This window comes from Nomascus leucogenys, chromosome X (genome assembly GCF_006542625.1).
Source record: "Nomascus leucogenys isolate Asia chromosome X, Asia_NLE_v1, whole genome shotgun sequence".
NCBI lineage: Eukaryota > Metazoa > Chordata > Mammalia > Primates > Hylobatidae > Nomascus > Nomascus leucogenys.
In genome coordinates, this window is record NC_044406.1 from 127,208,669 (window position 1) to 127,232,551 (window position 23,883).

General features: G+C 43.6%; 1 protein-coding gene and 1 pseudogene across 1 annotated transcript; both read left to right on the top strand.

The window, feature by feature from the left end:
- The first annotated feature begins 992 nt into the window (after positions 1 to 992).
- Positions 993 to 1,624, top strand: LOC115833229 (annotated as a pseudogene).
- Positions 1,625 to 17,958: 16,334 nt separating this feature from the next.
- LOC115833328 (melanoma-associated antigen C3-like) lies at positions 17,959 to 18,983 on the top strand. Its single transcript, XM_030807436.1, is given in 2 exon segments — positions 17,959 to 18,939; positions 18,942 to 18,983. Coding segments are annotated over 2 exon segments (1,023 nt in total).
- The last annotated feature ends 4,900 nt before the right edge of the window (positions 18,984 to 23,883 follow it).

The window sequence follows — 23,883 nt, forward strand, 5'->3', positions numbered from 1 at the left end:
CCTGGGTGTGAGGCACACTTCCTAAAGTCAGCACAGCAGAGGAGGCCCAGGCAGTGAGTGCCAGGAGTCAAGGTGAGTGCACGACGCCCTGACTGTGTCCCAAGGGCCCCACCCCCACAAACAGAGCAGACCCGGCAGCACCTGGCCATAGCCGCCTACTGCCATTCCTGGTGCCTCAGGCTCTGCCTGCCAGCTGTGCCCTGAGGTGCTTTCTCACATCCTCCTACAGGTTCCCAGGGGACAACCCCCCTAGGAAGACAGGTGACCAGTGAGGCCCTAGGGCACCACCTTAAGAGAAGAAGAGCTGTAAGCCAGCCTTTGTCAGAGCCATCATAGGTGAGTTTCTCAGCTGAGGCCACTCGCAGTGTCCCTCTCTCCCTCAGGCCTGTTGGATGCCATCATCCACATCCCTGCTCACACATTTACCTCCTGCTCCTGAGGAAGACGTTATGCCTGTGTTTTGAAATGTTCCTAGTGGAAACTTTGAGAAAGACTTCCAGAACCAAATTGTGATAGAGAACTTGGTAGATGCACAGGATTCCACAGAGGAGGAAGAGGAGAAAACCTCCTCCATTTCCTCTTCCTCTTTCTACTTATTATTCCCCTCCTCTTCCTTCTCTTCTTCCTCCTTCTCCTCCTCTTTCTCCTCTTCCTCCTCCTCCTCCTCCTCCTCCTCATCCTCTACTCTGATTCTTGGTGCTCATGAGGAGGAGAAGGAGTAGCTGGCTGCTGGGATGCTGCCTCTTCCCCAGAATCCTCCTGAGAGTCCTCCCCAGGGTCCTCTCCAGGGTTCCCTGTCCTTCTGCTCCTCCTCCACTTTATGGAGCCCATTCAGTGAAGAGCCTAGAAGCCAATAAGATGAAGATACAAGTACCTGGCACAGCTTGCCAGAGAGTGAGCCCTTGTTCACTTGTATACTGGAGGAAAAGGTGGACGAGTTGGTGTGGTTTCTTCTCGAATATCAAGCAAAAGAGCCTGTCATAAAAGCAGAGATGCTGATGAATGTCATCAACACATACACGGGCTACTTTCCTGTGATCTTCAGGAAAGCCCGTGAGTTCATAGAGATTCTTTTTGGCATTTCCCTGACAGAAGTGGGCCCCGACCATTCCTATGTCTTTGTAAACACATTAGACCTCACCTGTGAGGGGAGTCGGAGTGATGAGAGGGGCATGCCCCAGAACCGCCTCCTGATTCTTATTCTGAGTGTGATCTTCAGAAAGGGCAATGGTGCATCTGAGGAGGTCATCTGGGAAGTGCTGAATGCAATAGGAGTGTGTGCTCAGAGGGGGCAATTCATCTGTGGGGAGCCCAGGGAGCTCGTCACTAAAGTCTGAGTGCAGGGACATTACCTGGAGTAGCGGCATGTGCCCAGTAGTGCTTCTCCACGTTATGAATTCCTGTGGGGTCCTAGAGCCCATTCAGAAACTAGCAAGAGGAAAGTAGTGAGATTTTGGTCATGTGAAACAATACCATCTCTAGTTCCTTTCCAATCTCTTCCAAGGATGCTTTGAAAGATGTGGAAGACAGAGCCCAGGCCATAATTGACACCAAAAATGATGCTACTGCCATGGCCAGTGCAAGGTTCCGTGTCATCTCCAGAAACTTCTCCTGTCCTGAGTGAAGTACAGGGCCGTTTCTTACCTCTGTGTTTGAAGAGGGCAGTCAAGGTCCTAGGTAGTGGAGGGCCCGGGTGGGGCTTGAGGGAACAATACAGTGTTCTTTGCATTTCTGTTCCATATGGGAGAGAGAGATTTACCTCTTTTCCTTTTGTGTACTGTTTGAATGATTTTCCTTTTAATAGTAGGTTGAATTAGCTTCAGAATATTATTTTATAAATATTAGTCACACATGTATTGCTGTTTATGTAGTTTAAGAGTAACAGTTTGATATTTTATAAAAAAAATGGAAAAAGCTTGTCTCTTATTTTGTGATCTATAACAGGATAACATGATATTGTACTAGGAATTTTCTTTAAATTGTGTAAGAACTCAGCAGTTAAATAGTGGAACAAAATAAAGGATGGTGAATAGTTACATTTCCTTATCCCATTTATGCTGTTGTTCTTGAAAATTAAAGAAATAGACCTGGCTTTGCTTAGCTCATTCAAGAAAGCAGCAGAAATTAAATGTTAATAAATAAAAGCATCTCTGACTGCTTTATTTGGCTAACATTCTGTGAGCATTTGCTTGCAGAGGGGACTCTTAATAGTGGGGATACAATGAAAAGCAAGAATTATGCCTTACCTATAAAACGGTAGAGTCTAAGAGCAGAAGCCATGTCAAGAAGGTGGTAAGATGCTCTCTACAAACATAAGTTTAAAAAGAGTGGGGAGGTGAGACTCCAGATGGAGTCTTCAAGAATAAAGGCCCTGAGCTAAGGTAGTTTGGGGCTTCGGGAAACTGCAGGTGCTTCTGTGGGAGCTGATTGTTATGAAGCTGGGTGGTGGCAGGGCCCAGACTCTCAGAAGGTGAGAAAAAAGCCTGCGATGGAAAACTGCTCTGAGCAGTTCCTTCTGGGTGGAAGATGAGGCAGAGAGGAGTCTCCATATGGGGAAGTAATGGAAGGTGTCCTGCAGCTCTCTAACTGGTGAGCTTGAACACAGTGCAAGAACTAGGTGATTGATACCCATCATTTGCAAGGGTTTCCTGAGAAATAAGGCGATAATTCCTTGAAATGCTGCCCAGAATCTTCTAGGCTGGCACTCATTTTCCTAGCCTGGGAGAGCCAGAGTCCATTCCATTGAAAGGTCATTTAATTAGGTTATTTTTAATGTAATGTGGGCAACTGTAAGCAAGGGCTAGATTCTTAGTGGAGGATAAATAGAAATAGTTGTTTGGATGGATGAGCAAAGGGGAAGGTGAAAAGGAGTTGGTCCTTGATTCAAATTCTAGGATCTTTCAGCTGCATTCCACCTGGGGAATTCTCCCTTTACCCATGTTATATAATATACTATTTCAGAAAGAAAATGTACTGAGTTGTATTTATGAAGCTGAAATTTTGGTTGAGTTGGTATTTCATGACATATTCACCTACATCTTCTCTGAGATGTTTCAGATAACAAAAAACAAGAGCTGAATTTTTCATAAAAGACAGTGGTAGACTTTGAAGTTTTAATTCTATTGATAACGACCGCCATTTATTAAAATTCCAATACATGCCAGTCACCGTGACAGGTGTTTTATTCATATTATGTACATTCCAGCACATCTACAATAAAGGACTTATCCAACCCATTTTACCCAGATGAAGAACCTGAGGCTCATCGTGCTTAATGAATTCCTCCAAGTTCACATGGCTAGAATGTGACAGGGCTGGAACATGAAACCTACTGTGAATTGATCTAGGCACATACCATCTCTGCTCCTCCCAGCCTCAGGAAGGTCTTTGCCTGTTAAGCTACTTCTCTTCACAATTCTTAACATTTCTCAGGTGACATAAAGATGAACCCTATGGCCAAGATATTCAGATAGGACTAGAGAAGTAGGGTGACAATGAGAATAAATACAACGTGGGGATCATCGTGGACTTTATTTACCTAAGGAACTCCTATTCTGAGCCCTAGGTTTCTTGAGAGCTGACTCTGTCCAGGTGCCAGCAGTTATGTCCAGCCTCAGCATTTTCCCGCTTTACAGTACCCTCCTTTTGATCTCCCCTGTGTGCTCTCTTGAGCAACTCTGGAACCTGTCCTGCTGACCAGCTCATCCCTACAATCTCTCTGTGAAGGCTGTGCCCTGCTTCCAGTGTAACAGCCCAGAATCATCAGTCCTTCCTCTGACATAGATGCCTCCTCATCCCTGCAGAAGTTCCCTGACTGAACCATCCCTCCCTCCTGGCTCCTGTGTAATAGCAGCACTTTGATGTAAATTTTCAGTTTGGATAGTGACAATTCCATATCCATCCTGGGCATCCTCAAACACTCTCAAAATACTCCCACATAGGGTGGTGAGTAGAATCTGATTTGCCACATAACATACTGGTTCTAGGGATGTAATCTTAGGGTAAGAGATAGAGTTTTTGAGATCATCCTAATATTTGATATTTGTATTAGGATCTTAATATATGATATTTGTAGTAGCATTGTTTGAAGCAGGCCACTGAAGAGATACACAGATGAATGAGCTATACTAGGTGGTCGAAAAGCAAAGCTTCCTTCATAAACTTGGTATATGAGATAACATTTTGGAAATCACTTTTTAAAATAAATTACAAGGAGCTGAATTTCTAAAAACAGAACAATAACAAAATCCTTAATACTGCTTAGGAGGGAACAAGGGTTCCTTGACAGACAGGCTAGCTCTGATGAGAAAAGAAAATTATGGTTAACCATCCTTCCATTGTCTCTTTTCTGTGTACCTGCCCCACAGAAAATCTTGGTTTGCAGTGTGCCACAGGCACACGTACAGCTGCTCAGGAATGTTCAGTCATGTACAGGGTATTAGAGTCTCTCATGGTAGGATATTTACCATATACCAAAAGCAGTGAGAGAATTCTCAGTCTAAAGAGATTATATTGTGTGATGGTTAATACTGAGTGTCAACTGGATTGGATTGAAGGATGCAAAGTATAGTTCCTGGGTATGTCTGTGAGGGTGTTGCCAAAGGAGATTAACATTTGAGTCAGTGGGCTGGGAAAGGCAGATCCACCCTTAATCTGCATGGGCACAATCTAATCAGCTGCCAGTAGGACCAGAATAAAAAGCAGGCAGAAGAATGTGAAAAGGCTAGACTGGCTTAGCCTCCCAACCTACACTTTTTTTCCTGTGCTGGATGCTTCCTGCCCTCTAACATCGGACTCCAAGTTCTTCAGCATTGGGACTTGGACTGGCTTCCTTGCTCCTTAGCTTGCAGATGGCCTATTGTGGGACCTCACGATCATGGGAGTTAATAAACTCCATAATACATTCCCCTTTATATATACATCTATCCTATTAGTTCTATCCCTCTAGAAAACCCTGAGTAATACAGATTTTTGTACCAGGAGTGGTTCTAGAGAAATAGAATATTAAGAATGGAGGTCTTTCATTGGTTTTGGGGTTTCTGGAGTTGGATGCTTAATGTGATTAGACCCCAAAATGCTAAAGACTCTAATTCTAATGGCATGGAGAACACTGATAGTCTTTGGCGTGAACTGTTTAGAGAATTATGCAAAATAAAGGCATTTGACACTCCTGATTAACTGCTTGTGAGAAAAAAGTTTAGTGACCCTGTATTTAATACCTTTGACCATATGTGGAGAATGAAGGAACATAATGAAGTTGGTTGGTTGCTCCTAAATGCACTGGACAAAGGGATGAAAGAAAATGATGAACTCAGGGATTCTAACTCCTGGCTCCAGAAGCAGATACTGAGCCTCGAATCTGCTAAGATTGCCCTGAGTGAGAGTCTTATCTCCTGTAGAGAAAGACCTGAAATTTCCACCTTTGTCTGAGGAGATAAACCCCGTGCTGCCTGAGTCAACAGTGATGGCCTCCTCTGAGGCAGTTGCCAGGCAAGATAATGTTGCTTCTCCTCAGGACCCACCCCCAACATCCCTGTTTGTTTCTAGATCTATAACTAGACTAAAGTCCTGGCAGGCCCCTAGAGGTGAAGTTCAGAGTTTGACCCCATGAGGAGGTGCACTACACTCGAAAAGAACTGCTTGAGTTTTTTAAATTATATAAGCAGAAATCTGGAGAACAGGCATGGGAATGGATATTAAGGGTGTGGGATAATGGTGGAAGGAACACAGAGTTTAATCAGACTGAATTTATTGATTTGGGTCCTCTAAGTAGGGATTCTGCATTTAATGTTGCAGCTTGGGGAGTTAAAAAAGGTTCTAAGGCCGGGCTCAGTGGCTCATGCATGTAATCCCAGCACTTTGGGAGGCTGAGGCGGGTGGATTATGAGGTCAGGAGTTCAAGACCAGCCTGGCCAACATGGTGAAACCCCGTCTCTACTAAAAATATAAAAATTAGCTGGGTGTGGTGGTGGGTGCCTGTAATCCCAGCTACTCAGGAGGCTGAGGCAGAGAATTGCTTGAACCCGGGAGGCAGAGGTTGCAGTGAGCCAAGATCATGCCACTGCACTCCAGCCTGGGTGATAGAGTGAGACTCCGTCTCAAAAAAAAAAAAAAAAAAAAAAGGTTCTAATAGTGTACTTGCTTGGTTAGCTGAAATATGGATTAAAAGATGGCCCACTGTGAGTAATCTGGAAATGCCTGATTTCTTGCCTTGGTTTAATGTAGAGGAGGGGATCCAAATGCTTAGGGAAATTGGGAGGCTGGAGTGGATTAGTCATTTTAGACCTGCTCATCCCAGCTGAGAGGGTCCGGAAGATATATCCTTGACCAATCCTTTGTGAAACAGATTTGTGAGGGCAGCACCTGCATCTTTGAAGAGATCTGTAGGGATTGCTCTTCTCTGTATGCCAGATCTAACAGTGGGAATTTTAGTCACTCAACTATAAAATTTAAATGCAATGGGAATAATTGTATCCCGAGGTGCAGGGGTCAAATGGCAGCACTCCACCATCAAAGGCAAGGCGGGTATAGCTACCATAATGGACAGCAGAGGCAAAGCAGCAATCAGAATAGTTTGACTCTTGTAGAGCTCTGGCATTGGCTAATTAATCACAGTATTTCTAGAAGTGAAATTGATAGGAAGCCTGCTGCTTTCCTACTTAATTTATATAAGCAGAAAACTTCCAGTTAAGTGGACAAAAAACTAATTCAAATTATAAAAACAGAGAATAACGGCCCCTCAATTTCCAGACTTGAGCCAGTTTACAGACCCAGAACCCCCTGAATGAAGGGGAGGCTTGGTCCCCTTGAGGAAGGACTCCACTACACTATCAACAATTTATGCTGTGAATCTTTCTCCCATCCTTCCCCAAGGACACCTCTGGCCTTTTACCAGGGTAACTGTGCATTGGGGAAAGGGAAATAATTAGACATTTCAGGACTACTGGACACTGGCTCTGAGCTGACATTGATTCCAGGGGACCCAAAATGACATTTTGGTCCTCCAGTTAAAGTAGGGGCTTTTGGGGGTGAGATAATTAATAAATATTTAGCTCAGGTTCGACTTACAGACGGTCCAGTGGGTCCCTGGACTCATCCTGTGGCCATTTTCCCAGTGCCAGAATGTATAATTGGTATAGACATACTTAGCAGCTTGCAGAACTCCTACATTGGCTCCCTGACTGGGAGGGTGAGGGCTATTATGAAGGGAAAGGCTATTATGAAGGGCTATTATGAAGGGAAGGGAAAGGCCAAATGGAAGATATTAGAGCTGTCTCTACCTAGAAAAATAATAAATCAAAAACAATAGCGCATCCCTGGAGGGATTGTGGAGATTAATGCCACCATCAAGGAATTGAAATACGCAGAGGTGGTGATTCCCACCACATCCCCCTTCCACCCTCCCATTTGGCCTGTGCAGAAGACAGATGGATCTTGGAGAATGACAGTGGATTATTGTAAGCTTACCCAAGTGGTGACTCCAATTGCAGCTGATGTACCAGATGTGGTTTCATTGTTTGAGCAAATTAACACATCTCCTGATACCTGGGATGCAGCCACTGATTTGGCAAATGCCTTTTTCTCCATTCCTGTCCATAAGGCCCACCAGAAGCAATTTGCCTTCAGCTGGCAGGGCCAGCAATATACCTTTACTGTCGTACCTCAGGGGTACATCCACTCTCCTGCTTTGTGTCATAATCTTATTAGGAGAGACCTTGATCTATTTTCTCTTACACAAGATATCACACTGGTCGATTACATTGATGACATTATGCCGATTGGATCCAGTGAGCGAGAAGTAGCAAACACATTGGACTTATTGGTGAGACATTTGCATTCCAGAGTATGGGAAATAATCTGACTAAAATTCAGGGACCTTCTACCTCAGTCAAATTTCTAGGGGTGTAGTGGTGTGGGGGCAGTTGAGATATTCCTTATAAGGTGAAGGATAAGTTGCTGCATGAGGCCCCTCCAAGAAAGAGGCACAATGCCTAGTGGGCCTATTTGGATTATGAAAGCAACACATTCCTCATTTGGGTGTGTTACTCTGGTTCATTTATCGAGTGACCCAAAGGGCTACCAGTTTTGAGTGAGGTTCAGAAGAGGAGAAGGCTCTGCAACAGGTCCAGGCTGCTGTGCAAGCTGCTCTGCCACAGATCCAATGCTGCTTGAGGTATCAGGGGCAGATAGGGATGCTGTTTAAACCTTTTGGCAGGCCCCCATTGGTGAGTCACAGCAGATGCCTCTAGGATTTTGGAGCAAGGCCCTGCCATCCTCTGCAGATAACAACTCTCCTTTTGAGAGACAGCTCTTGGCCTGTTACTGGGTTTTGGGGGAAACTGAATATTTGACTGTAGGTCATCAAATCACCCTGCAGCCTGAACTGCCTATCATGAACTGGGTGCTTTCTGTCCCATCTAGCCATAAAGTTGGTCATGCACAGCAGCATTCCATCATCAAATGGAAATAGTATATATGTGATTGGGTTTGAGCAGGTCCTGAAGACACAAGTAAGTTACATAAGGAAGTGGCAAAAATGCCCACGGTCTCCACCCCTGCCACCCTGCTGTCTCTCCCCCAGCCTGCACTGCTGGCCCCATGGACAGTTCCCTATGATCAGCTGATGAAGGAAGAGAAAACTAGGGCACGATATGCAGGCACCAGCCAAAAGTGGACAGCTGCAGCACTATAGCCCCTTTCTAGGACATCCCTGAAGGACAGTGGTGAAGGGACTTCTAAGTGGGCAGAACTTCGAGCATTGCACCTGGTTTTGCACTTTGCATGGAAGGAGAAATGGCCAGATGTGCGATGATATACTTATGCATGGGCTGTAGCCAATGGTTTGGCTGGAAGGTCAGGGACTTGGAAGAAGCATGACTGGAAAATTGGTGACAAAGAAATTTGGTGAAAAGGTATGCAGGTGTACCTTTCTGAGTGGTCAAAAACTGTGAAGATATTTGTATCCCATGTGAGTGCTCACCAATGGGTGACCTCAGCAGAGGAGCATGTTAATAATCAAGTGGATAGTATGAGCCGTTCTGTGGACACCACTCAGCCTCTTTCCCCAGCCATCCCTGTCATCTCCCAATAGGCCCATGAACAAAGTGGCCATAGTGGCAGGGGTGGAGGTTATGCATGGGCTCAGCAACATGGACTTCCACTCACCAACACTGACCTGGCTATGACCACTGCTGAGTGTCCAACTTGCCAGCAGCAGAGACCAACACTGAGCCCTCGATATGGTACCTTTCCTCAGGATGATCAGCCAGCTACCTTGTAGCAGGTTGATTATATTGGACCTCTTCCATCATGAAAAGGGCAGCAGTTTGTCTTCACTGGAACAGACACTTATTCCAGATATGGGTTCGCCTGTCCTGTACACAGTGCTTCTGCCAAGATTACCATCTGTGGACTCACAGAATGCCTTATTCACTGTCATGGTATTCCACACAGCATTGCGTCTGGCCAAAGCACTCACTTCATGGCTAAAGAAGTGTGGCAGTGGGCTCATGCTCATGGAATTCGCTGGTCTTACCATGTTCCCCATCATCCTGAAGCAGCTGCATTGATAGAACAGTGGAATGGCCTTTTGAAGTCACAGTTACAATGCCAACTAGGTGACAATACTTTGCAGGGCTGGGACAAAGTTTTCCAGAAGGCCCCGTATGCTCTTAATTAGTGTTCAATATATGGTATTGTTTCTCCCATAGTCAGGATTCAGGAGTCCAGGAATCAAGGGGTGGAAACCTCACTCACCATCACCCCTAGGGACCCACTAGCAACACTTTTGCTTCCTATTCCCATGGCATTACGTTCTGGTGGCCTAGAGGTCTTATTTCCAGAGGGAGAAACGCTGCCACCAGGAGACACAACAATGATTCCATTAAAATGGAAAATAAGGTTGTCACCTGGACATTCTGGGCCCTTCCTACTTTTAAGCCAACAGGCTAAGAAGGGAGTTACAGTGTTTGCTGGGGTGATTGACCCAGGCTATCGAGATGAAATCAATCCACTAGTCTCCAAGGGAGGTGAGAAAGAATATGCAAGGAATACAGGAGATCCATTAGGGCATCTCTTAGTATTACCATGCCCTGTGATTAAGGTCAATGGGAAACTACAACAGCCCAATCCAGGTAGGACTACAAATGGCCCAGAAACTTCAGGAATGAAAGTTTGGTTCACTCCACCAGGAAGAAAATCCACAGCCTGCCAAGGCGCTTGCTGAAGGCAAATGGAATACAGAATGGGTAGTAGAAGAAGGTAGTCATCAATACCAGCTACGACCACGTGACCAGTTGCAGAAACGAGGACTGTAATTGTCATGAGTATTTTTTCCTTCTTTCCTTTAGTTAAAAACATGTTTGTGCATGCACACACTTGTACTAAGAAAATATCCAGAATCTACAATGAACTCAAACAAATTTACAAGAAAAAAACAAACAACCCCATTAAAAAGTGGGCGAAGGACATGAACAGACACTTCTCAAAAGAAGACATTTATGCAGCCAAAAAACACATGAAAAAATGCTCATCATCACTGGCCGTCAGAGAAATGCAAATCAAAACCACAATGAGATACCATCTCACACCAGTTAGAATGGCCATCATTAAAAAGTCAGGAAACAACAGGTGCTGGAGAGGATGTGGAGAAATAGGAACACTTTTACACTGTTGGTGGGACTGTAAACTAGTTCAACCATTGTGGAAGTCAGTGTGGCGATTCCTCAGGGATCTAGAACTAGAAATACCATTTGACCCAGCCATCCCATTACTGGATATATACCCAAAGGACTATAAATCATGCTGCTATAAAGACACATGCACACGTATGTTTATTGCGGCACTATTCACAATAGCAAAGACTTGGAACCAACCCAAATGTCCAACAACGATAGACTGGATTAAGAAAATGTGGCACATATACACCATGGAATACTATGCAGCCATAAAAAATGATGAGTTCATGTCCTTTGTAGGGACATGGATGAAACTGGAAAACATCGTTCTCAGTAAACTATCGCAAGGACAAAAAACCAAACACCGCATGTTCTCACTCATAGGTGGGAAGTGAACAATGAGAACGAACACATGGACACAGCAAGGGGAACGTCACACTCCAGGGACTGTTGTGGGGTGGTGGGAGGGGGGAGGGACAGCATTAGGAGATATACCTAATGCTAAATGACAAGTTAGTGGGTGCAGCACACCAACATGGCACATGGATACATATGTAACAAACCTGCAAATTGTGCACATGTACCCTAAACCTTAAAGTATAATAATAATAATAATAATAAAAGAAAATATCTTTATTCTTATTTTCCTTTATCATGTGACATAAGATGTGTTGACTTCATATCAGCATTTAAGTATGCTAACTTTATGTAATAGCATTTGGATTGGGGATCGGTGCATTTCTGGTTGTATGAAGGAGAGTTGTATTAACTCCCTTAATAAACTCCCCTTACTATGTACATTTATCTCATTAGTTCTGTCCCTCTAGCGAATCCTGACTACTACATATTGGTTATTTTTTATTTTTATTTTTTGAGACAGAGTCTCGCTCTGTCACCCAGGCTGGAGTGTAGTGGTGTGAACTCGGCTCACTGTGAACTCTGCCTCCCGAGTTCAAGTGATTTTCCTGCCTCAGCCTCCCAGGTAGCTGGGACTACAGGTGCGTGCCACAAAGCCCAGCTAATTTTTGTTATTTTTTAGAAGAAATAGGTTTCACCATATTGTCCAGGCTGGTCTCAAACTCCTGACCTCAAGTGATCTGCCTGCCTCAGTCTCCCAAAGTGCTGGAATTACAGGCATGAGCCACCACACCTGGCCTCTATTGATTGTTAAAAGGACAGTGCAGAAAAGTGCTATTGAGAAATAAGGTTGTCCGTCCCTGCCAAGACATCTAAAATTGTTTTAAACCTAGATGCAATTCTGTATTTGAAACTACCAGTCACCTAGTAGGTGCAAGAAAAAGTTGGATTATTTCAAGGTAATGTTGGCATTCCCAGAAACAATTCTAAAAATGAGGAGACTTACTATCATAAATCATAACAGTTGCTTTTAGTTGAGCACCATAACAGCTTATGGGAGAGAATGCAAGTGCCCATCTCCATCTTGTATACCCTGTCTTTATGGTTGGTTCATTTGTAGTTAGATAGAAGCCAGTGTATCATTCCAATGTTTTCATTTCTGTTCAGCAGTTAACATCTGTTGTGATGTGGAACTACAAGGTGAAAGCAGCTTGGATTCCTGGGTGACGTGAGAGCCATGACCCACTATGGATTAGTTTATTATTCCATAACTAAATACTACAGACTGTGTGGTTAAACAATAGAAATGTATTTATTCACATTTCTGGAGACTAAAAAATCCAAGATCAAGATGTTGACTGGTTTGAATTCTTCTGTGGGCTCTCTTTGGCTTGCAGATGGCCACCTTCTCACTGAATTTTTACATGGTTGTCCCTCTTTCTGTGTGTCTGTATCCTCATCTCCTCTTCTTGTGGGGACACCAGTCATATTGAATAAGATCCTAACCATAAAACCTTATTTTCCCTTAATTACCTCTTCAAAGGCTCTATCTCCAAATGCAGTGACTTTGTATGTATGCATTTGGAGGAAGGGGTATAATTCAGCCGATAACACCCTGCCAACTAAAATCAGAATTTATAGGCACAAAAATAAACTTGTTGTGTTAAACCATTTAAATTTCAGGAAATGTTTTCATTCCATTAGCTCACTGTTACTTTATCTGACTATTACACTGCTCCTCTTCCTTTTATTAGGCTTACTTTCATGCTTTTCTTACAAATAAATATTGCATATATTATTGTTGCAAAAAAATGACAAAAATACATAGAAATCACAATTATCTCCTCTGCAAAGTTCCTCCAAAATTCAGCCCCCTACTCAGAACTTTCCACAATGTGGTGTGTAAATTTTAAAAGCTAATTTCAAGTTTTTAAAAGATAGATGTGGTAATGTATATGTGTGTGTATATATATGCATATATATAAATATACATATTTATATATATGCATGTATACGTATATATTTATATATATGCATATTATAAATATATATATATTTATATATGTGTGTATAAATATAACTAAACCTGAGTAGTGATATACATATAAATATGCCACTTGCCTTTGCCACTCTGATAGGTTCAGTTGCATTCCCCTGAAGTTCTACCTTGAAATTAAAAATGTGACATTATTTGGAGACAGGATCATTTCAGAGGCAATCAAGTTAAAATGAGGTTATTAATGCTGGCCCTAATCAAATATGATGGGAGTCATTTTAAAAAGGGGAAATTTGGACATAGAGATACGAGTAGAAGGATGATACTGTCAGCATACATGGGCTGAAGACAGCCATCTACAAGGCAAGGAGAGAGGCCTGGAATATAACTTTTCATCACAGCCCTCAGAAGGAATCAACCTTGTATACACCTTGCTTTTTGACTACCAGACTCCAAAACTGTGAGACAATATATTTCTGTTGTTTGTGTCATCCAGGCTGTGGTACATTGCTGTGGCACCCCTAACATGCCAATATAATCACTTATTGAAATGGATCCAAGATCTTTCCATGACAGCACAAATGTTAATAGATCTGTCTTACTTTTGGGACTACTTCCTAGAATTCCAATTTATTTCTGTGCAATAACGAATTGAACAAATCTTCTGACAAACAAATATTTGTTTATCTTTTGTGGCTATAATTCATGTAAATAAAATCAACATCTCTGAGCATAAATTCTGGGACAAGTACATATAATTACTTATAAGGAATGCATTTCAAAGAGGAAACTGAGTCAGTATGAATATTTTCTATTTTTTAAATGTTACTGTTTTCCTAAGATATTTCACCAATTAATTCTCTCACATTAACAGAGGAAATCATTATTTAATAATAATGATTATTATTCCCCGTAACTGTCTATGGGGAAATGATTCATTTATTCACAAACATATTTTATCAGAGTTTTAAAGGTTTGTCAAACTTATGGGGGCAAACCCTAGGTGACTTTGGGTTTGGTGATGACTTTTTTACATGTAACGCCAAAATTTGGTTAAACTTATGGGTGCAAACCCTAGGTAACCTTGGTTTTGATGATGGCTTTTTCAGATGCAACACTAAAAGTACTAGCTACCTAAGAAAAAAGAGATAAATTGGACTTAATTAAATCTAAAAACTTTTACTCTGAAAAGTCACTGTTAAGATCATGAAAAGGCAAGCCAGAGACTGGCATAAATGTTTTGTGAAACACATATCTGATAAAAGATACATATTTAAATATGCACAAAACGCTGAAAACCCAATCATAAGAAAACAGAAAACCCAATTTAAAGTGGACAAAAACTATAAACAGGTACACACACAATGAATATATAGGAATTTAAAATGAGCATATTAAAGAGTTCAATGTCATATGGCATTAGAGAAGTGCAAATTAAAGCACCTAGGAGATAGCACTCTACACCCAGGAGAATGGCTGACATCCAAAACACCGAAACATCAAATGTTGACCTGTATGTTGAGCAACAGGAACTTTCAGTCATTGTTAGTAGGAGAGACCTGGAGGAATCATAAAAGCATAAGGCTAAGTGAAAGGAGAAAATCTTAAAAGGCTACATAATGTATGATTCCAATCATACAATATTTAGAAACAGTTAATTATGAATACACTAAAAATATCAGTGGCTTCCAGAGGCTGAGAGGTTAGGGTTGGGGCAAGGGGGATTGATAGGTGGAGCACACAAGAGATTCAGAATGGTGTAACAAGTCTGGGTGATACTGTAATGATGAATACTCACCATTACACATTTATCAAAACCTATAGCATCCCCAACGTTGAGTGATTCCTGATGTAAACTGTGGACTTGACCTAATAATGAGGTACCAATACAGGTCCATCAGTTGTTGCAAACATGCCATAATAATACAAAATATAAATAATAGGAGACACAGTGTGTGTGTGTGTGTGTGTGTGTGTGTGTGTGTGTGTGTCTGTGTATGTGCATAGGGCAGGGCAGGAATTGGAGGGGGGGCGTAGATATGTGAGAACTCTGTAACTTTGACGAAGTTTTCTCTTTGTATTTTTGGATTAGCAATGCTCTAAAAATGATGTCTATTAGTTTTTAAAAAGACACAAATGATTTGAAGAGAATATACCAATCAGAAAAAGGCATATAAAAAGATGACCAATGTCATTTGTCGTTAGGAAGGTGCAAACAAAAACCAAAGGAGATTCAAATACAGGCTTATTAGAATGGCTGAAATCTGAAAATCTAAAATACTAAATGTAAGAGGGGATATGCAACAAGAGGAATTCTCATTCCTTGCTAGTTGAGATGAAAAATGATACAGGCAGACTTTTAAATCCATGTTTTGTGAGCCTACTCATATGACAAATTGTGAAAGTTAAAACTATATGAACTGAAAACAGAGTATAGTTGCTAGAATCTTTGGAGAAGTACCTTGACTGACCTCAAAAGAGATGCACAGGGGACTTTTCGGGTGATGGAACTGGTCAGTGTGACACTTGGTTGGTAGGTACGGAACTCCATGCATTTGCCAAAATACATATAATTTCACATAATAGTTAAATCTGATGAGTGTATTTTAAGAATTAATAAAAATTATAATAAAAAGTAATAACATTAATAAAATTTAAAAAATAATTTTTTAAGGGATCACGCACAGGCTGCTGAAAAGACAATGGATTTTTCTGGGACAAGGATAGGGAAATAAGAAAACTAAGGGAGCCTTTGACATAGGTTAGGAGAGAGATTATATTAACTTCACACACGGTGGTACTTAAAGTAGAAGGTTTTGGAATGGATTTTAGAGGATGACAGAACAGCTGTTGCTGCCGGGACAGGAGAAGAGGGGAGTGCCAGCCCTGGAAGGAGTAAAACCTTGAGGAAGACTGAGGGGTCTTCCCACCTCATTTCAGACAGAGGGTAGCTTCAGTTAAGCAGAGAAAGGAGCCCTGAGGCTGGCCAACAAGCAAGAAGGGAACTCTGTGGAAGGACAGCGATCTCCCAACATGGAGGGGAGGCCCAGGCGTCACCCAGCCACTCCTTGCTGTCACCCCTGGACAAAACAGATGGCGAGGTGAAAACGGAGAGGTGGGCAGGGAGAGGTGGGCGAAGGGCAGGGAAGTGGACAGGAGTAGGTGGGAGTTGGGAGGTAGGCAGGAAGGGGTGGAAGGGAGCAGGTTGGTAGTCCCGAAGGGGTGGGAGGAAGTTGGGAGGTGGGTAGGAAAAGGTGGGAAGGAGTGGGAATGTGGGCAGGAAGGAGTGGGAGTGGTGGGAATATGGGCAATAAAAGGTGAAAGGAGGCAGTAGGTGAACAGGAAACGGTGGGAAGGGGTGGGGAGGTGGGCATTAAGGAGAGGGAGGGGTCAGGGAGGAGGACGGGAACGGGTGGGAGGGGGTAGGGAGGTGGGCACAAAGGAGTTGGGGGGTCGCTGAGGAGGGCAGGAAGAAGCGGAGTGCTGGGAAGTGGTCAGGAAAAGGTGGAAGGAGGCGGAGAGGAGGGGGGTGGTTTTTCCATAGAGAGGAGGCCACACCCCACTCTGCCTCTGCTGTCATCCCTGGTCAACCTTGGCAGGGTTCGAGGATGTGCTTTCCTGACTTGCACTGTGGGAGTCTGAAAGACCTGAGGCATTTTGTGAGGAGTCTGGACTCAGGTCAGCAGAGGGAAGCGTCTTAGACCTGGCCAATCCTCAAGGTAAGGGCCCTAAGGGAGAACTGAGGGACTTCGCACCAAGGACAGAAAAAGCCCCGGTCTGCCCTGCCCTGCCATAGGACTTGCAGGCCACATACAGGAAGATGGCTGCCGAGGGCTGACCGAGGCATCCCCACAACAGAAGAAGGGAGGAGGTGCCGGCCCTCTAGGGAATAAATAGGAAGACATTGAGGAGGACTGGGGGAACCCCCACCTCAGAGGACAGATTCCCAGAGATTCCCACCCTGCTCCTCATATCAGCCCTCGTAGAGCTCCCCAGTCAGCTCATGCTGAGCGGCAGCCCTCCCATTGCTGGGTGAGGGGTGTAGGGAGAGGGAAGGCCTTGGTCTGAGGGTCCCATGGCAAGTCAGCACAGGGAGCTGCCTCCGGTTGGCAGAGGGAAGATTCCCAGGCCCTGCTGGTGATAAGAGTGAGGACTGAGGGGTCACACGTGCATCAGAACAGACGTGAGGCCACCCCGACTGCCCCCGTGGTAGAGTCACTACCACCTCACTACCCCCCGCTGCTCTCAGGGATGTGGAGTTCGCCCTGAGTTTTGGCCAGAAGAGTGGTAGGGACATGGCCCTGTCTGAGAAAAGGTGAGGATGCTAATTAAATTCTGATGGGACCATACAGTCCAGAACTGTGGGGCTCTGAGAGTCTGGTCAGCCCCAGCTGTCAGCCTTGGGAGGCCCAAGACTCTGCTTGCAGTCTTTAGCCTGAGAGTCTCCCTCACTTCCTCTTGCAGCTGCTCCAGGAACCAGGAGTTGAAGACCTGGGTGTGAGGCACACTTCCTAAAGTCAGCACAGCAGAGGAGGCCCAGGCAGTGAGTGCCAGGAGTCAAGGTGAGTGCACGCCCTGTGTCCCAAGGGCCCCACCCCCACAAACAGAGGAGACCCCAAAGCACCCGGCCCTACCCACCTACTGTCAGTCCCAGAGACTGTGGTTCTGCCTGGCATCTGTGACCCGAGGTGCTTTCTCACATCCTTCTACAGGTTCTGAGGGAGCAAACCTCTTAGGAAGACAGGCGACCTGTGAGGCCCTAGGGCACCACCTTAAGAGAAGAAGAGCTGTAAGCCGGCCTTTGTCAGAACCATCATAGGTGAGTTTCTCAGCTGAGGCCACTCGCAGTGTCCCTCTTCCTCAGGCCTGTGGGATCCCATCATCCCTATCCCTGCTCACACGTTTACCTGCTGCTCCTGAACAGGCCTCATGCTTCTCTTTCCAAACCTTCCACGCCTCAGCTTTGAGGAAGACTTCCAGAACCCGAGTGTGATAGAGGACTTGGTAGATGCACAGGATTCCATAGATGAGGAAGAGGAGGATGCCTCCTCCACTTCCTCTTCCTCTTTCCACTTTTTATTCCTCTCCTCCTGTTCCTTGTCCTCATCCTTACCCTCTACTCTGATTCTGGGTGCTCCAGAAGATGAGGATATGCCTGCTGCTGGGATGCCACCTCTTCCCCAGAGTCCTCCTGAGATTCCTCCCCAGGGTCCTCCCAAGATCTCTCCCCAGGGTCCTCCGCAGAGTCCTCCCCAGAGTCCTCTAAACTCCTGCTCATCCCTTCTTTTGTGGACCCGATTGGATGAGGAGTCCAGCAGTGAAGAAGAGGATACAGCTACTTGGCATGCCTTGCCAGAAAGTTAATCCTTGCCCAGCTATGCCCTGGATGAAAAGGTGGCTGAGTTGGTGCAGTTTCTTCTCCTCAAATACCAAACAAAAGAGCGTGTCACAAAGGCAGAGATGCTGACGACTGTCATCAAGAAGTATAAGGACTATTTTCCCATGATCTTCGGGAAAGCCCATGAGTTCATAGAGCTAATTTTTGGCATTGGCCTGACTGATATGGACCCTGACAACCACTCCTATTTCTTTGAAGACACATTAGACCTCACCTACGAGGGAAGCCTGATTGATGACCAGGGCATGCCCCAGAACTGTCTCCTGATTCTTATTCTCAGTATGATCTTCATAAAGGGCAGCTGTGTCCCCGAGGAGGTCATCTGGGAAGTGTTGAGTGCAATAGGGGTGTGTGCTGGGAGGGAGCACTTTATATATGGGGATCCCAGAAAGCTGCTCACTATAGATTGGGTGCAGAGAAAGTACCTGGAGTACCGGGAGGTGCCCAGCAGTGCTCCTCCACGTTATGAATTCTTGTGGGGTCCAAGAGCCCATTCAGAGGCCAGCAAGAGAAAAGTCTTAGAGTTTTTATCCAAACTATCCAGTATCATCCCTAGTTTCTTTCCATCCTGGTACATGAATGCTTTGAAAGATACGGAAGACAGAGCCCAGACCATAATTGACACCACAGATGATGCTACTGCCATGGCCAGTGCAAGCCCCAGTGTCATGTCCACCAACTTCTGTCCCGAGCAATGTCTGAAGCAGATTCCCCCTCTGTGTTTGAAGAGGGCAGATGAGGTTCTAGGCAGTGGAGGTCCAGAGTGGAGCTGGAGGGACCACAGTGTTTTTTGTTTCTGTTTCATATGAGTGACTTAAGAGTTTAACATTTTTTTTGTGGGGGGTATATTTTACAAATGCTTCTCCTTCCAATTGGTTTAATTCACTTCAGAATCTTAGTTTAAGAATATTATTCACACTTGTATTGCTGTTTGTCTGATTTAAGAGAACGAGTTTGATATTTCATAAAAAAAGGGAAAATCTGTCTTATTTTATGAACTGAAGCAGTATAATGTGGTGTTTGGATAAGAATTTTCTTTAAAATTTGAAATAACTCTGCAATTAAATGGTGGAACAGAATGAAGTATGGTTGATATTTGCATATCCTTATCATGTTACTCTGTTTTCCTTCCAAATTAAGGATATATACCTGGCTTTGCTTGGCTTATTCAAGAAAGTAGCAGAAATTAAATCTTAATACATGAAAGCTTCAGTGACTATTTGCTAAACATTCTCTGAGCAGTTGCTTGTGGAGCATGCTCTTAGTAGTGGGGATACTATGAAAACCAAGACTTATCTCTACCCATAAACTGTTAGAGTCTAAGTTCAGAAGCTGTATCAGAAATATGGTAAGATACTCTCCACAATCATAAAAACAAGTTTAAAAAGGAGTGGGGAGGTGAAACTCCAGATGGAGCTTTCAAGTAAAAAGGCCCAGAGCTAAGGCAGTTTCGCCCTTCGGGAATCTTCAGGTGCTTCTGTGGGAGCTGATGATTATGAAGCTGGTTGGTGGCAGGGCCCAGACTCTCAGAAGGTGATAGAAAAACCTGGAATGGAAAACTGCTCTGAGCAGTTCCTTCTGGTGTAGGATGAGGAAGAGAGGAGTCTTCACATGGGGAATTAGTAGAAGGTGTCCTGCAGCTCTCTAACTGGTGAGCTTGAATACAGAGCAAGAACTGGGTGATTGATACCCGTCATCTGCAAGGGATTCCTGAGACATAGGGCGATAATCCCTTGAAGTGTTGCTCAGAAGCCTGTAGGCTGGCACTTACTTGCCTGGCCTGGGAGAACCAGAGCCTACTCCATTGAAAGACATTTAATTAGGTTATTTCAATTGTAATGTGGGCAACTGTAAGCAAGGGCTAGATTTTTACTGGAGGATAAATAAAAATGGTGGTTTAGAAGGATGAGCAAAAGGGAAGGTGTAAAGGAGTTGGCGTTTGACTCAAATTCGAGCATCTTTGAGTTGCATTCTAGCTGAAGATGCCTTGCCTTTTCCAAATTATACAATATACCCTTTCAGAAAAAAATGTACTGAGTTTTATTTATGAAGCCAAGGTTTTGGTTAAGCTGGTATTCCATGACGCATTCACCTACATATTCTCTGAGATGATTTGGATAACAAAACTAAGAGCTGAATATTTCACAAAAGACGGTAACTTTTGGTGTGGTAATCATTGATAACAACTGCCATTTATTAACATTCCAATATATGCCAGGCACTGTGGCAGGTGTTTTACTCACATTACGTAGATTCCAGCAATTCGACAAGACAGGGCTTATCAAACTCATTTTGCAGATGAAGAACCCGAGGCTCATAATGCTTGATAAATTCCCAAGACCACATAGCTAGAATGTGACAAGGTTTTGACTTGAGCCCTGGTCTGAATTCATTTAGGCCCACGCTGTCCCCACTCCTCCCAGCCTGAGGAAGGCCTTTGCCTGTTAAGTCACTTCTTTTCACACTTCTTAATGTCTCTGCGGTGAAACAAAGGTGAACTGTGTGGCTAAGGTATTAAGTTAGGCTGCAAGATGGAAGGTAAAATGGAAATAAAATACACTTCAGGGAACATTATTGGCTTTCTTTACCGAAAGTCCTCTTGTTCTGAGCCCTAGGTTTCTTGAGAGCTGAATGTCCAGGTGCTGACAGCTTTGTCCATCCCCAACAATTTTTCCCATTACAGCTCCCCCCAGCTCCTTTTGATCTCCCCTGTGTGCTCTCTTGTGCAACTCTCGAACCTGGCCTGCTGACTAACTTCTCATTATGGTCTCACCCTCTGAAGTGTGAGGACTGAGGAGTCACATGTGCACCAGAATAGATGTGAGACTAGCCCCTATTTCTCCTGGTGTAGAGTGCTTGGAGGTGGCTGCTCAACTCTCAGCGCAAGAACCTAGAAGCACCTGGCCTTCCCCTGAGATAGACCATTCCTACTGCCTGCAGAAGTTCCCTGACTCATCCATCCCTCCCCCAGGTTCCTCTGTGATAATGGCCTTTTGATGTGACTAGTCGCTTTGGATAGTGACATTTCCATACCTAGGCTGGGCATCTTCAACACACTCTCAACGTATTACCAAACAGGCTGCAGAGTAAAATCTGATTTGCCAGATAATATATGGGTTTTAGGGATGTAATCCTAAGGTCAGATATAGCCTATTTGAAATCTTCCTAATATTTGATACTTGTAGTATGATTTTAATGAGATGCATTTTTGAAACAAGGCACTGAAAACAGAGATGAGCAGGCTTTTGTAGATGATCAAATGCCAGTCTTTCCTTCATAAACTTTGTAGATGAGGAAAGGCTGTAGACATCACTTTGTAAATGATCCACAAGAAGGTGAATTTCTAAAAAAAAAATAATAACAATATCTTGAAGACTGCCTAGGAAGTGACAAGGATACTTTGGGGGACATGCCGGTTTTGATGAGAAATAAACAGTAGTTAAACATCCTTCCACAGTCTCTTGTCTGTGTACCTGCCCCAGAAGAAAATCCTGGCTTGCAGTGAGCCACAGGCACACGTATAGCTGTTCAGGAATGTTCCGTCATATGGAGGGTAGCAGAGGCTCACAGGGTAGAATGTTTACCATACACGAAAAGTATAAGAGAATTCTCAGCCTAAAAAAATGATATAGGTTATTAAAAAGTACAGTGCCAAGTGCTGTTGAGGGAATAACGTAGACCCTCCCTGCCAAGACTTACAGAATTGTTTTAAAACTGGATGTAATCCTGAATTTGAAACCACCAGTCACCTCGTAGGGCAAGAAAAATTTGGAAGATTTCAAGGCTATGCGGACATTCCCAGAAACATTTCCAAGACATGAAGAGAATTACTGTCCTCAAGTATAATAGTTGCTTTTCATTGAGCACCGTAATAACATATGGGAGAGACTACAAGTGCCCATCTCCATCTTGTCTAGCTCGCCTTCCTGGCTGGTTCATTTATAGTTAGACAGAAGCCAGTGCATCATTCCCATGCTATCGTTTCTGTTCAGCACTTAACATCTGTTGTGATGTGGAGGGGCAAGGTGAAAGCAGCTTGGATTCTTGGCTGAGGGGAAAGTGAGGGCCCGCTGTGGATTAGTTTATTATGCCATAACAGAATACCACAGACTGGGTGACTTAAACAATAGAATTGTATTTTCTCCCATTTCTGGAGGCTAAATATCTTAAGATCAAGATGTGGGCCAGTTATTGGTAGCTTGATGGGGATGGCATTGAATCTATAAATTACCTTGGGCAGTATGGCCATTTTCACGATATTGATTCTTCCAACCCATGAGCATGGAATGTTCTTCCATTTGTTTGTATCCTCTTTTATTTCATTGAGCAGTGGTTTGTAGTTCTCCTTGAAGAGGTCCTTCACATCCCTTGTAAGTTGGATTCCTAGGTATTTTATTGTCTTTGAAGCAATTGTGAATGGGAGTTCACTCATGATTTGGCTCTCTGTTTGTCTGTTATTGGTGTACAAGAATGCTTGTGATTTTTGTACATTAATTTTGTATCCTGAGACTTCGCTGAAGTTGCTAATCAGCTTAAGGAGATTTTGGGCTGAGACAATGGGGTTTTCTAGATATACAATCATGTCATCTGCAAACAGGGACAATTTGACTTCCTCTTTTCCTAATTGAATACCTTTTATTTCCTTCTCCTGCCTGATTGCTCTGGCCAGAACTTCCAGCACTATGTTGAACAGGAGCGGTGAGAGAGGGCATCTCTGTCTTGTGCCAGTTTTCAGAGGGAATGCTTCCAGTTTTTGCCCATTCAGTATGATATTGGCTGTGGGTTTGTCATAGATAGCTCTTATTATTTTGAGATACATCCCATCAATACCTAATTTATTGAGAGTTTTTAGCATGAAGGGTTGTTGAATTTTGTCAAAGGCCTTTTCTGCATCTATTGAGATAATCATGTGGTTTTTGTCTTTGGTTCTGTTTATATGCTGGATTACATTTATTGATTTGCGTATGTTGAACCAGCCTTGCATCCCAGGGATGAAGCCCACTTGATCATGGTGGATAAGCTTTTTGATGTGCTGCTGGATTTGGTTTGACAGTATTTTACTGAGGATTTTTGCATCAATGTTCATCAAGGATATTGGTCTGAAATTCTCTTTTTTGGTTAAGTCTCTGCCAGGTTTTGGTATCAGGACGATGCTGGCTTCGTAAAATGTGTTAGGGAGGATTCCCTCTTTTTCTATCGATTGGAATAGTTTCAGAAGGAATGGTACCAGTTCCTCCTTGTACCTCTGGTAGAATTCAGCTGTGAATCCATCAGGTCCTGGACTCTTTTTGGTTGGTAAGCTATTGATTATTGCCACAATTTCAGAACCTGTTATTGGTCTATTCAGAGATTCAACTTCTTCCTGGTTTAGTCTTGGGAGGGTGTATTTGTCGAGGAATTTATCCATTTCTTCTAGATTTTCTCGTTTATTTGCATAGAGGTGTTTGTAGTATTCT